This window comes from Propithecus coquereli, unplaced genomic scaffold, assembly GCF_000956105.1.
Source record: "Propithecus coquereli isolate 6110/MARCELLA unplaced genomic scaffold, Pcoq_1.0 Scaffold16, whole genome shotgun sequence".
Taxonomy (NCBI): Eukaryota; Metazoa; Chordata; class Mammalia; order Primates; family Indriidae; genus Propithecus; species Propithecus coquereli.
Window position 1 is genome coordinate 6,873,483 of NW_012140524.1, and position 14,141 is coordinate 6,887,623.

The window sequence follows — 14,141 nt, forward strand, 5'->3', positions numbered from 1 at the left end:
CCTGTCTGTGTGCCCTAGTTGACTGCTGGTTCTCCAAAGCCTCACCTCTGGGACCTCAGAGCCTAAAAAATAGGTTTAAGGGAAACCTCTTTACTTCATATCTGTTATGAACAACGAATTTTGTATATATATATAAGTTTCTATATGCAAATAGAAAGGTTACTATTTTCTGTCCCATTCTGGGCTGGGGAAATAGGTGGTAAGCCAGCAAGCAGATGGATTCCTGGGGACTGTGGAAGAATAGAAGACCCTGAACAGGGATCTGGCAAAAGATTCTTGCTCCCTGAGGCACTTTATGCCCTCATTCCCCGAAACCTGTACTTCACCGCCACCACCTGCAGTCTCTGCCTCGGTGGTAGTGCCCAGTGGCTTAGGGCTCAGGGACTGCAAGCTTCACGGAGGGGAATGTGTTCCTGGCATCCCAAGTCGGAACCCCAAATGCATTTGGCCATAGAACCATTATTACACAGGGTGGTTTCAGCCTACAGTATTATTAACACTTTATCTCAGCCACTTAAGAAAGGTATAAAAGGCTTTTAGCGGGTTGGCCCATGAACCCATTCTCTATTTATCAAATCGCTTCATTAGGCAAAACTGTGTTCAGAGTTCCAAACTAACTTACTAACAGACTTTAGGAACACAGCTAAGTTAGAGTATGAGTAACTTTAATTTGTATGCCTTTATCACTGTAAGTTCATTGCTTGTCATTTGCATGTTTGTCTCTATACCATATTCTACTTTGTGTCTTCTCAGGCAGTCATCAGGTGCCTACCTTAACTACCATTATGGGAACATGCACGAAGGAGAACTGCTCACCCACGATACCGGCTTCGAATACAGGTCTGTAGAAGGGACTCCAGGACAGTATGAACTTGATACCTCTGAAGTTCTATTTGGTAAATGGTATCACCTCTTAGAGAGTTGCTCTAGGAATATCATAGTGGGTTGAAATAGAAGAATAGAGGGTAAAAGAAGCAAGAGGATTCAAACTGGTGAAAGGATTTCCATATTGGTCATTTTGTACTCCCATCCTATTCTGTATATTATTTCTATTCATGAGAATTTAGCGAATTTACTTTGTGGTATGTGCTGCTAAAAATTCTGTTACCATATTGCAAACCACATTAAGTGAGCCCCTTTTAACTATATAAGCCTTTGACACAGGATCCAGAAGAGCATGGACTTAGAACACAAAAGATTTAGGTATAGTCTCAGACCTGACTCTTTACCTCTGTGTCTTAGATATGTTATGCACATTTTCTGGACTTTGTTCAAATGGCTTGCTAAGAGAGAGTGGGGGCAGGGAATATGAGGATATGAAACTTTCCCTACCTCCACAGGATCATATAAAAATAATTTTTTAAACTCTAAATTGCTCTCTTGGCATGTGGCAGAAATCTAGAAACTATGGCATGTGTGATGTTTAATGAAGTATAGAAGAAATTAGTGATCTGTTTCCTGAAGCAGCAACGATTTAGGGAGCGTATGTCTTTAAATATTTCAAAAGTTGTCTTATATTGAAAAGGAGCAGATTTAGTGGGAATAGATGTGTTGGGTCTACAGAGGGCAAAATTGGACTCAGGGAAGAAAGAGGCAAGCACAGTGTAAGAATCAAGTTCCCCAGTTTCCATCTGTGGGAACACATTGTTTGTCTGGGCATAATGGTAGTGCTTGTTTTCCTAAGTTGGCTTTTTCCTTGAGATGTTCAACTCTTGCTTGAGGAAAAATGGGTAGTCCCTTTCACTGACTAAGTACTTCATGCTTTATGACCTCAAGGGAGAATTAAGCACAAAAATGCATTGCATCCCAGTGTCCCAGCGCCACAGGCACCGTGAGCAGCTGCCACCAAGACTTTCCTTCCCTACCTCCTGCTCCCCCAGGCAAGGCTCACAATGAGAACCCTTCACGTTACCGTGCTCTGCAGTTTGTAAGATCCTGTCAAGGCATCTTCCAGTTTAAACATCTCCAATTTCTTCATACTTCTTCACATATCGTAACAGTGACCCTTGTGATACTCCAGGGCAAGCAATTGAGTGGTGCTGTATTATTCTGGATACTGGAATTTGGACTACATCACACTCGTTACCCATATTTGGCTGACTCTTGGCTAAAGGGCCATTCTTCACTGATTCAGCCATCAAGCTATAAATGCCCATCCTATTCTTATATGATTGGGAATTTGGGATTTCAAGCAGAAAACCGTGCATTTGTTTCTATGTATTTCTGCCAGCCCATAATACCAAGATATCCCAGTTTGTCCAGTGAATAGATCAAGAGTTCTTTGACAAGGTGATCTCTAGATTTCAGGTCTCTTCCAGTTCTAATGCGCCATGAGCATCCTGGTGTCTGTATGGATGCTGAGTCTGTCAAGCAATATTTATTCTCCCTCATGTCGTTCTCAAGTTTGATAAGCTCTAGAACAGGGGCTGGCAAACTGTGTCCCATGGGGAAATCTGATGTGCCACCAGTTTTTAAATAGCCCTTGAGCTAAGAATGATTGTAAATTTTTAAATTTTTTTCAAGAAAAAGATGTAATGGAAACTGTATGTAGCCTTATGTACCTAAGATATGTGAAATTCATTTGTCAGCAGCTCCCAGAATGTGTCACAAGCTCAAATTCAGGTCTACAGGTATTCCTCTTTTCTTATCATTATCCGTGATTTTTTAAGAAAATCACAGAGAGCTATTTTGAAAACTTGGACATAGTTTAAGTAATTGGATAAAATTAAATAGCTCTTGGGATCTTTTTCAACCACTTTGAACTTGAGTTTCTTGTCACCAGTACTTGTTAGCCTTTTCAATTCAACATTCTTTCTCTTTAACAGAGTATGAAAAATATGTTAAGAAGTTTACTTTACTGTTAACACAAATATTTTAACAACATGGTTCCAAGTCTAGTGATGCTATGCCTGAGTTGGTCTTCTGTCTCCAGATGTTACTTTAAAAAATTATTTCCTTTATTTTAAAGCAAGTATACTTTGTGGTTTGATTTTAAGGACAAAATAATTGCTTTGCTAGTGAACCAGCAACAAAGCTAGTGCTCCTTCTACAAAGAGGGCTGACTCAGTGGGTCCAGAAGAGCATCTGAGTTAGTGATTCCCACCCACAGCATGGCGGCCAGGAGCTCCTAAGGCACCATGAGATGACTGCCAGGGCCCACTCTCCTAGGACAAGATCTTCTAGGTCACACATAATGTGAGCATATCCCAGCACGATTGGCGGCACAGCTCTATGCAATTCTGTAAATTTTAGGCTTTACACAATCCCCCAGGCATTGTTGTTGACGCTCAACCAGATATTCTATTGTAACTATTTCATATATTATCATGAATTGCGACATTTTGATATTAGCATTTTTAAAAAATGAATATTTTTATAAAACAGGAGAGTAGTCAAGTCAATTCAGTTACAAGTCTTTGATGATGATGATGATGATAATGATGATATTAATAATAATAACAGCCTTGTGTATTCATTCCTTTCTTCATTCGTTCATACAGCAATATTTATGGAGCCCATACTCTGGGCCAGCCACTGTGCTAGAAGTTGAGGACACAATGCTGAGTAAATAAACGTGATTCTGGCCCATATGGAACTTATAAAATAATAGGAGAAGCATAAAAAGTGATAAAATAAGGCAAATGTTACACATAGTGCTATGATTGATAATCACAGGGCAGCCTGGCTGTAGGTAGATTAGGTGGAGAGACCTTTCCAAGAGGAGTTCTTTAAGCTGAGACTTGGAGGACCCGGTCAGGCTAAGAAGAGGGAGAAGTATATCTGGGCACAGGGAGCATCCCGGAGTAAAAGCCCTGAGACGTGTCCAAGGAGCTGGAGAGGGCGTCCTGGTTTCAGGCACTCCACTGTGCACACTGTGGGCATTATGCCACTTCATCATCACGGCAGCCCTGTGAGAGAGATACTGCAATTATCCTCACACTTTAGGTAACAGCACTAAAGGGCGGAGACTTTAAGTAGGTTGCCACGATCACATAGCCAGTGAATCAATGTAAATCAATGCAGATTCCAAAGCCTGTGCTCCAACCTTCTGTTTTATTGCCTCCCAGTTAAAAGATTAATATCTATGAATTATTTCTTCCCTAACCAAAATGTAGAGATTGTTAAAAACTCTGCTTATCATCCTGCCTTTCACTGAGTATGTTTGGGTAGATTTTCTTGAAGCACGTTGTCTATGAAAGGCAATTTTTTTAAATATAAATATTCTCTATGACATATTTATTAACTGGAGTTGATTTTGCTGCCACATCTACCCCCGAGGGCCATTTGACAATGTCTGGAGACATGTTTGATTGTCATAACTGGGGTAGGGGTGCTACTGGCATCTAGTGTGTATAGGCCAGGGATGCTGCTAAACATCCTACATTGCACAGGACAGTCCCCACAACAAAGAATCATCCAGCCCAAAATATTAGGTGTTAAGGTTAAGAAACTGTGTTCCATTTGGATATTGCTTTATAATTCTGAATACAAGCTCTTATCAAAGGCTTTCCATGAAAACCACTATAACCCACTATTCACGTAACATATTACACAAAGAACATAATTTCTCCTTTCCTGTGGATAAATGGAGAGAATTCTTCCTCTCAGGCATGTTTCTCCATGGCCAAAGTCTCCATATTTTTAGACTGCAACAGAGCTAGAAGTTAGGGGAAGAGGTGGAGACAATTTTGCTAGGAAAGCTGCCAGAGTAGGGAGGAAAACAAGGATTCGGGTGGAAAGTGGAGGAGTTTCAGCCCTGGAGGTGTGTCAGAGACACTGTTGGGAGCCAGAGATGGTGGCAGTAGCTTTTCACAATTAGGAATTATTCCTAAATCAGTATTAAAAATACAGGAATGCCTGTATTAATCTACTCTTTCTTCTGTACCATTTTTGCATTTCACATTGTAAGTGATAAAATTCATCTGAAAATTTTGTGGATTTGATCTTCTAGCTTTTGCCACCTTTAAATTTTGGCCACATGTGTTTAACTGCAAAAGCATGGTGAAAGCTAGAACCTGGTGTTTGTTGTGCAGCATGTATCATTTAAATTTAAAAATAACTTCTATGTCTAAAAGCAGGATTACATTTTAGCTTGCAAACCCTAGTGTACATTTGCGACAACCTTAGTTTGTTACCTTCTGGACAGCAGGTCCACACTACAAAAGGCCCAGGCATACACAGTAGCTTAATAACAAGCCTTGCAGTGATTGGGAGGCAGAGGCAGCCAGCTCCCTGGGAAGGCTCTTGCGGATGTAGTAAGGTCATTGTCCCAGCAGCAGAAAATTCGCACGGTAACTGGCAACCAACTGTGGTTAAAAAAAAAAACAAAAAAGAAATCCGTTGTATTTCATTTGCTACAAACCTCCCTGATTCCTGAACAAAAATATTCACTTAAATAAAAAAAACCCAACTCTTCGGGAAAGCCAGGCCTTTTTGAGACAATTTACAAAATATAATTATGATTATTGTATAAGTAAAAGTCATTTGAATGTACATAAAAAAGGAGGAAGTTCACAGATGTTAACATTTATGAATAATTCATATTTAATATGTTTTGGTATTTTGCTTTAATAGAAAAGATTGATGAATACCAGAAACCAGTCAGCCTTAATGCATTCTGCATTTTGGCTCCCCACTGGGGTGCCTAGTGTTTTAAATTTCTTTTTCTGGTTAAAATTTTTTAAATCATCATTTCTGTAATGAATTGATTATAATTAAAGGTTAAAACTAACAAACAAGAGGTTTTCAATTGTACTCAAACTTTCAAATGTATCTCAGTGACAATCTACTGCTTTCTAAGAAACCATAAAAAAAACCTGAATAATTTAATTATGAAAGCAGAAAAAAATGGCATTATTAAATGCTCTTATTCAAGCATGGCCAGTATTTTAAAATAATTTGTAGACTAATACCTCAAATTTGGCGGAACTATTTCAGAGCCAATAAAAATGTGTTTACTCCTTTCCTCATATGAAACATTTTATTTGTATTATAAATTAAGAAAAAATATTTTACTAGTCAGCTGAAAATGAGGATAATTTAACCTCATATTGTTCAAGTATAGAATTTGTTGACTATTTTAAAACTATAACTTTCTATGAGATTTAACAGCCTATATGCCAGTAAATTGGAAAACCTGGAAAAAATGGATAAATTCCTAGACACATTGCAACCTACCAAGATTGAACCAGGAAGAAATCCAAAACCTGAGTAAACCAATAACAAGTAATGAGATAGAGCAGTAGTAAAAAGTCTCCCATCAGAGAAAAGCCCAGGACCTGGAGGCTTCACTGCTGAATTCTACCAAGCATTGAAAGAAGAACTAATACCAATCCTACTTCAAGTATTCCAACCAATTGAGGAGGAGGGAATACTCCCAAACTCATCTAAGGGGCCTATATCATGATGATACCAAAACCAGACAAAGACACAACACAAAAAGAAAACTATAGGTCCATATCTTTGATGAATATAGATGTAAAAATCCTCAACAAAATACTAGTAAACCAAATTCAACAACACATTCAAAAGATTATTCATCATGATCAAGTGGGATTCATCCCAGAGATGCAAGGATGGTTCAACATACACAATTCAATCAATGTGATACATCATATCAACAGAACAAAGGACAAACACCATATGATCATTTCAATTGATGCTGAAAAAACGTGCAATAAAATTCAACGTCCCTTCATGATAAAAACTGTCAAAAAGCTAGGTGTAGAAAAAGCTTCCTTCAACATGATAAAAGCCTTGTATGACAGACCCACAGCTAGTATCATACTGAATGGGGAAAAACTGAAAGCCTTTCCTCTAAGATCTGAAACAAGACAAAGATGCTCACTTTCACCACTGTTATTCAACATAGTACTGGAAGTTCTGGCTACAGCAGTCAGAAAAGAGAAAAAAATAAAGGTCATCCAAATTGAAAAGGAAGAAGTCAAATTATCCTTGTTTATAGACAATATGATCTTATATCTAGAGAAACCTAGAGATATCACAAAAAAACTGTTAAAACTGATAAGCAAATTCAGTAAAGTTGTAGAATACAAAATCAACATAAAATTTCAGTAGCATTGCTATATGCCAACAGTAAACAATCTGAAAAAGAAACCAAGAAAGCAATCCCATTTACAATAGCTACAAATAAAATAAAATACCTAGGAAGAAACTTAACCAAAGAAGTGAAAGATCTTTATAATGAAAACTATAAAACATTGATGAAAGAAATTGAAAAGGACACAAAAAATAGAAAGATACTGCATGTTTATGGATTGGAAGAATCAATATCGTTAAAATGTCCATTCTACCCAAAGCAATCTACAGATTCAATGCAATGCCCATCAAAATCCCAATGGCATTCTTCACAGAAATAGAAAAAAATAATCCTAAAATTTATATGGAACCACAAAAGACCCAGAATCACCAAAGCCATGCTGAGCAAAAAGAATAAAACTGAAGGAATCACATTACCTGACTTCAAATTATACTACAGAGCTGTAGTAACCAAACAGCTTGGTTCTGGCATAAAAATAGACACATAAACCAACAGAACAGAATAGAGAACCCAGATATAAATCCACATATCTATAGTGAACTTAACTTCGACAAAGTCGCCAAGAACATACGGTGGGGAAAGGACAGTCTCTTCAATAAATGGTGGTGGGAAAACTGTACACCCATAAGCAGAATAGTGAAACTAGATCCTTATCCTTCATCTTACACAAAAATCAAATCAAATGAATTAAAGACATAAATCTAAGACCTGAAACTATGAAATTACTAAAAGAAAACATTGGGGAAATGCTTCAGGACATTGGTCTGGGCAAGGACTTCTTGAGTAACTGGACAAATGGGATGACATCAAGCTAAAAAACTTCTTCACAGGAAAGGAATTAGTCAACAAAGTGACTGATTCCCAACCCACAGGATGGGAAAAATATTTGCAAACTACCCATCTGACCAGGGATCAATAACTAGAATATATTAACATAAGGAGCTCCAGCTACTCAATAGGAAAAAAATCAAATAATACAATTTAAAAATGGACAAAGGATCTGAGTAGACATTTCTCAAAAGAAGAGATACAAATGGTCAACAGGTATATGGGAAAATGCTCAACATCATTAGTTATCAAAGAAATGCAAATCAAAACTACAATGAGATATCATCTCACCCCAGTTAAAATAGCTTCTGCCAAAAAGACAGGCCTAGCCGGGCGCAATGGCTCACGCCTGTAATCCTAGCACTCTGGGAGGCCGAGGCGGGTGGATTGTTTGAGCTCAGGAGTTCGAGACCAGCCTGAGCAAGAGCGAGACCCCGTCTCTACTAAAAAAGTAGAAAGAAATTATCTGGACAACTAAAAATATATAGAAGAAATCAGTCGGGCATGGTGGCGCATGCCTGTAGTCCCAGCTACTCGGGAGGCTGAGGCAGTAGGATCGCTTGAGCCCAGGAGTCTGAGGTTGTTGTGAGCTAGGCTGACGCCACGGCACTCACTCTAGCGCGGGCAAAAGAGTGAGACTCTGTCTCATAAAAAAAAAAAAGACAGGCCTAATGAATGCTGGTGAGGATGTGGGGAAAGGGGAACCTCGTGCACTGTTGGTGGGAATGTAAATTAGTGCAACCATTATAGACAACAGTATGAAGATTCCTCAAAAAACTAAAAATGGAACTACCATATATATGACCCAGCAATCTCACTGCTGGGAATATACCCAAAAGAAGGGAATTCAGTATATCAAAAAGATATCTGCACTCCTATGTTTATTGCAGCACTATTCACAATAGCCAAGATTTGGAATCAACCTAAGTGTCCATCAACAGATCAATGGATAAAGAAATTGTGGTACAAGGGGGGAGGAGGGAGGAGGGGATGGGTATTTGCATACACAAAGAGTGCAATGCGCACCCCCCGAAGGATGGACATATTTGAAACTCAGACTTGGGGGAGGGGGCAAGGGCAACATACGTAACCTAAACATCTGTACCTCCATAATATGCTGAAATAAAAAAAAAAAAAGAAATTGTGGTACATACACACAATGGAATATTATATTGCCTCAAAAATGAATGAAATCCTGCCATTTGCAACAATAAGGATGGAACTCAAGAACATTATGTTAAGTGAAATAAGCCAAGCACAAAAAGACAAGTCTCGCATGTTCTCACTCATGTGGGAGCTAAATATTAAAAACAATTTATCTCATGGAGACCCAGAGTAGTAGAATGATGGTTACCAGAGGCTGGGCAGAGTAGCAGGGAGGTAGGGATAAACGGGGATGGTTAATGGGTGCACAAATATAGTTAGATATAATGAACAATGTTTGATAGCACAACAAAGTGACTATAGTGAACAGTAAGTTAGTTATACTTTAAACTAACTTAAAGAGTGGAATTAGAATGTTTCTAAAACAAAGAAATGATAAATGCCTGAGGTGATGGATACCCCAGTTACCCTGATTTGATTAATTTACATTGTATGCCTGTGTCAAAACATCACATGTACCTATAAAGATATACAACTATTATGTACCCATAATAATTTTTTTTTAAATGAAGCCTTAAAAAAAGGACCAACATAAAAAAAGATGTGACAGCCATCTCTCAGTAATAATGATTACGGTAGCTAGAATTTATCGAGTCCTATATGCCGAGCACTGTTCTAAGTTCTTCATATGTATATATTTAGTTCTTTTAAATGTCTCCACATTAAAAGCCTGTTTTCACTAATTCTTTCCTTCTGTTTGTAAACAACATGCTCTCTGGCTTCTTTTATAACTACCTCTGTTTTTATCATTACCCCCTCACCACCATCAACTGGATCATTGTTCTTACATCTGAAATCTCTTCCTTGCTGTGGTCTGTTCTCTCTCTTCCTACACATACTCTTAAGATCCTAATTCAACCTTCCTCTGGGTTCTGTTACCCCCTCAAACCCATATCCTATCCGTCATCTTCCTTTCCGTACCAAATTTTCCTATAAAACAATAGACCTACACTCTCTCCTTCAATTTCTGCATCAACCATCTTTTTCTTTACTATTTGCCTTTTTCCTCTTGTTTCCTGATGGCCCAGTTGTTTAATCCAGTGACCTTTTCTTCCTTCTTGTTGCCTTTGACTATTCTGTAATTTTGACAGTTTTGACACTGTTTCCATCCTTAAATGATCTTCTTCCTTAATTTAGATCACAGTATTCTCCCAGCTCTCTTGCCTTTTCTGACTTTTTAAAGTGTTTTTGTCATCTCATCTTATAAATATACAGATCATCTGAGATGCTTTCTTTGTCTTTATCAAAACACCCTACATCCAGTTCCTCCTTCTAAATTGCCTATTTCTATGATCTAATGGGACCATCCTTTTCCCAAGTCGCCCCTGACTGAAAAGGCTCAGAGCGGTATTGATGCCACCCTCCCCCCGCCTAAAGCCCAGCAGCTCCCTTTCATTCATCCTTTGCCCTCTCACTGCCACTACCCTGGTCGAGGCTCACGGCACATCATGCCTGAATTATTGCAACTGCCTCCTAAGTGGTCTTTCAACCTCCAGCCATTCTCTCCTCTTCAGTTCATCCAGTATATCACCACTAGACTACTTGTCAGAAATCACTGCTTTGAATATTTCCTCTGTACCCCCAAGTCGGGCTTTCCATGACGCTCCATTACCTGCCCAATAAAACCCAAACTCCCTGCAGCTTCACAGAGAGCTCCCAGTTTATTGCTCCAGCTTCGTCTTCCACTCCTCTCATTTATACTCACTGGTTTATTTGCCATTCATCATACAAGCATATATTTTTCTACCTCTGGTGCTTTCTGCCAATGCTGTGTGAAATGCTTCCCTGCTCAAGTCTTAGTCCAGAGACCAGTCAAGACCAACTCAGAGTCTACCTTAATTAGAGGGCTCCCCTCTAATTATCCGTGTCTTTACACGGCTCTCTCTATTCCAATCTCTTGTACCACTCTGTGTCTTTTTATTTTTTTACCCTGAGATGGGGTCTCGCCTAGGCTGGCCTTGAACTCCTGGTCTCAAATTATCCTCCTGCCTCAGCCTCCTGAGTAGCTGCGATTACATGCACACACCAATGTGCCCGACTTCCACTTCCGTGTCTTTTATCAGATGCTAATTTGTCTTGTACATACTTTATCTCATACCGTTTCACCACCTTGCCACAGTTGAAAGTTTCTCAGTGGTTCCTCATAATTTCAGGATAAAGTTTAATTAAACCCTTCGGCTTGATGTATGAGTCTCTTCATGACCTAGTCCCCTCTTGCTTCTCACATCTCCCACATCCTCTGCACGTACCAAGCCCAGGCACTCCCATCTTCCTAGGGTCCCCCCACTCCCCCTGTGTGGTCATGCCTGTTTGCCTTTGCTCCTCTCATCTTATCTGCCTGGAATGTCTTCCCTCACTGATGGTACTGGCTGTGCTTACCCCACTTTCAAGACTCAATTCAGGTGCCACCTCCTTCAGGATGGATGCCTGATGCCCCAGTCTGTGAGGTGTGCATCCATGTGCCTCTGCAGGATGCTGTGACACTGCTCTGCCCTTGTCCATCTGCTGACCCCCCTTTCCTGGGGACGATAAGTTTTCCGTAGACTGGGACACTTTCATTGTTCCCCCCTGTATTCCCAGCACCCAGCCCAGTGGCTATTGGTGTAGTGAAACCAGGCAGGTGTGGCATGGGGAAGGCCAGCCAGTTACACAGGTAACCACATGGCGGCATCTACTTAGGTGAATTTACCATGACTCAGGGCCTGACTTTCGGGCTGAATCCTTGGGAATTTGGCTTAACATATTGAGAGTGGATGCATCTCACAGAGGTAGAACCTTACTAACTAAGCTCACAGGGGCTCCTATATAAAGCCAGCAGGCCTATGTACTGATCATTATTGAGCAGGATGATTGGGTTGTTGCTGGCATTGCCCTGACCAGGGCGTTCTCCCCTATTTATACACCGCACGGAAAGCCATTCTTTCATCATTTCCTTGCAGCCAGTTGTGTTGTGCTTGCCCGTCTGTGACGTTGGCCCTCCTCTCGAGGTATATCCCAGCATGGTTTAAAAAGGAACAGCTCTAAGTAAAGTAAAAATATCTGGATCCCTCATCCATAGGATGTTACAATACAGTCAGCTCACAAGAGGAAAATCAGCCTTTTCATAACAAAGTACCAAACACGCTGCTGCTCATAGAGCACGTAGACAAAGTTGGACTGAACTTTTTGTTTTTTGGTGGTGGTCTTTATCTTCATGTCTTGATGTACATCCTGTGACTACACAATCCCAAAATTCAATGCCCCTGTGGTTCTTTAACCTTGCAATGAGAAAAATACATTTCTGTTCATTTGCCAGTATTAGCAATTCCTGATTCTAATATCCAACTTGGTATAAATTTTTCACTATTTTAAGTGACTAAGAAATTATATTTCAGGTTTGATATCTATACCTTGAAGCAAAATACAGCTAGACATTTTTCTGTCACATTATATCTTTTTCTCTCTCCCTGTTTCTCCCTCAGTAGAATTTTTCAGTAAATATATTGTTCTTCTTATCAATAGCTCCAAGCTGGTCCTTAAGAAAGCTTAGACACTTAACCACAATAATGAAATAATATCTGCACAAATTTTTAAGCACCTACTGTGTGTATGCCAATCTCTGCCAAGTGTTTTATATACCTTAAATTGTCATCCCTGACCGTCTGAAGGGTTTAATCCTGAAAGAGCCCTCCCTGTTTTACAAGTGAGGATACTGGTCCTAGTCCTGATTCTGGAACAGAGCAGGATTTGGAGCCAGGCCCGCCAAGCTTCCTTGTTGAGCCTCTTTCCCCTGCAGTTCCTCCCCCTCCTGGGTGACGGGGCTGTGTTTTCAGGAGGTTTCTCCACAAGCTCATCCCACCACACAAGCACAATGAATATTATTCTTCTTATATTTTGCCCTTTTCATTCTGTCATTTTTCCACCTATAGAAGAAAAAAATATTTTAGGACATGCTATGTGTGGCTTTATCAATATGTATCTGTCAGATGCTGCCACATATGGGACAGAAACAGATGTGACTTCAAAACATTGTGTCATGGCACAATTAGAGATAGACCTTTGGAAGTAGGTTAAGAGTATATTTTTTTAATGTAGGTTTGCTGCACTGTTTAATTTGTGTGTCTTTGTAGCTGAGGAAGAGTATGAAGATGGGATTGAAAGGACATGTGACACTCTGCTCATGTGCATCGTCACCGTGCTGAACCAGGGGCTCAGGAACGGCGGCGGTGTCGGGGATGTGCTGAGAAGGCCATCGAAGGATGTAAGCTGGAGAACAAGTATTTTTTGGGGAAGCACATAATTTTTTTAACCTTTCTTAATAGGATTTACAATGTGGTTTTGGTTTTCAGGGTAATATATTGTGTCATTTGCTTTAAAAGTATAATGGTGGCCATTAAAATGAATTAATCATATGCTAGGATTACATAGAAATAACTAATGTGCTAAAAACCTATGTATGTTAGTAGGATTATGAAATATTTCCAGCTTCCTCTGTGTATTGTATTGCAGCTCTGAAAATATGGCCGCGAACTTTATATAGGAGTTGATTGTTACATAAATAACAGAAACTAGGCTGCCTCTTGTCTATCAGTGTTCTCAGGCATGAAGATTTCCTCTTTGCTTCTGCATAGGAACAGCCTCCATTAGTTATCCATGATGAATATAAAATTTGAACAAATTCTAACAGGATTTTACGTATTAAAATGACAAGGTAGAAAAATTTCTCACTAGTTGCAAAGTCTCACTTGCCAGGGTGGGAGCTTGAAAAATCTTATTTCTACTCAGGCCAGTTGTATCATATTGTCAGATCATCTAACCTCTTAACCCTCAAGTCCCTCATCTGTTAAGTGACTGCATTACACAATCTCTAATGTGTATTTTAATACTGGTCATCGGGCAGAAATAAGCCTGAGCTGTATATACTTGGCCCTGTAAGGCCAACAACAAGACCTACTCCAGAAATTGGCAAATCATTAGTTCCTCCTCAGCTTCCTAATTGCTGACCTTTGGAATGGGTGTTTAACTACCTTTTGTGTGATGTCTGGGATAGGGGGACACTGTGCCAAAATGCTGTAGCCAAATGATATAATAAAGTGATTTCTAGAGAAAG

The 14,141-nt window shown here is 39.6% G+C and overlaps 1 protein-coding gene across 1 annotated transcript in view; it reads left to right on the plus strand.

Moving 5' to 3' along the window:
* ITPR2 (inositol 1,4,5-trisphosphate receptor, type 2) overlaps positions 1 to 14,141 on the plus strand; it is a 505,193-nt gene that overhangs the window by 430,761 nt on the left and 60,291 nt on the right. The window contains exons 54-55 of the mRNA XM_012641030.1: positions 754 to 840; positions 13,162 to 13,292. Of these exons, the coding sequence (XP_012496484.1) occupies positions 754 to 840; positions 13,162 to 13,292 (218 nt within the window). The remainder of the gene's footprint in view (positions 1 to 753; positions 841 to 13,161; positions 13,293 to 14,141) is intronic.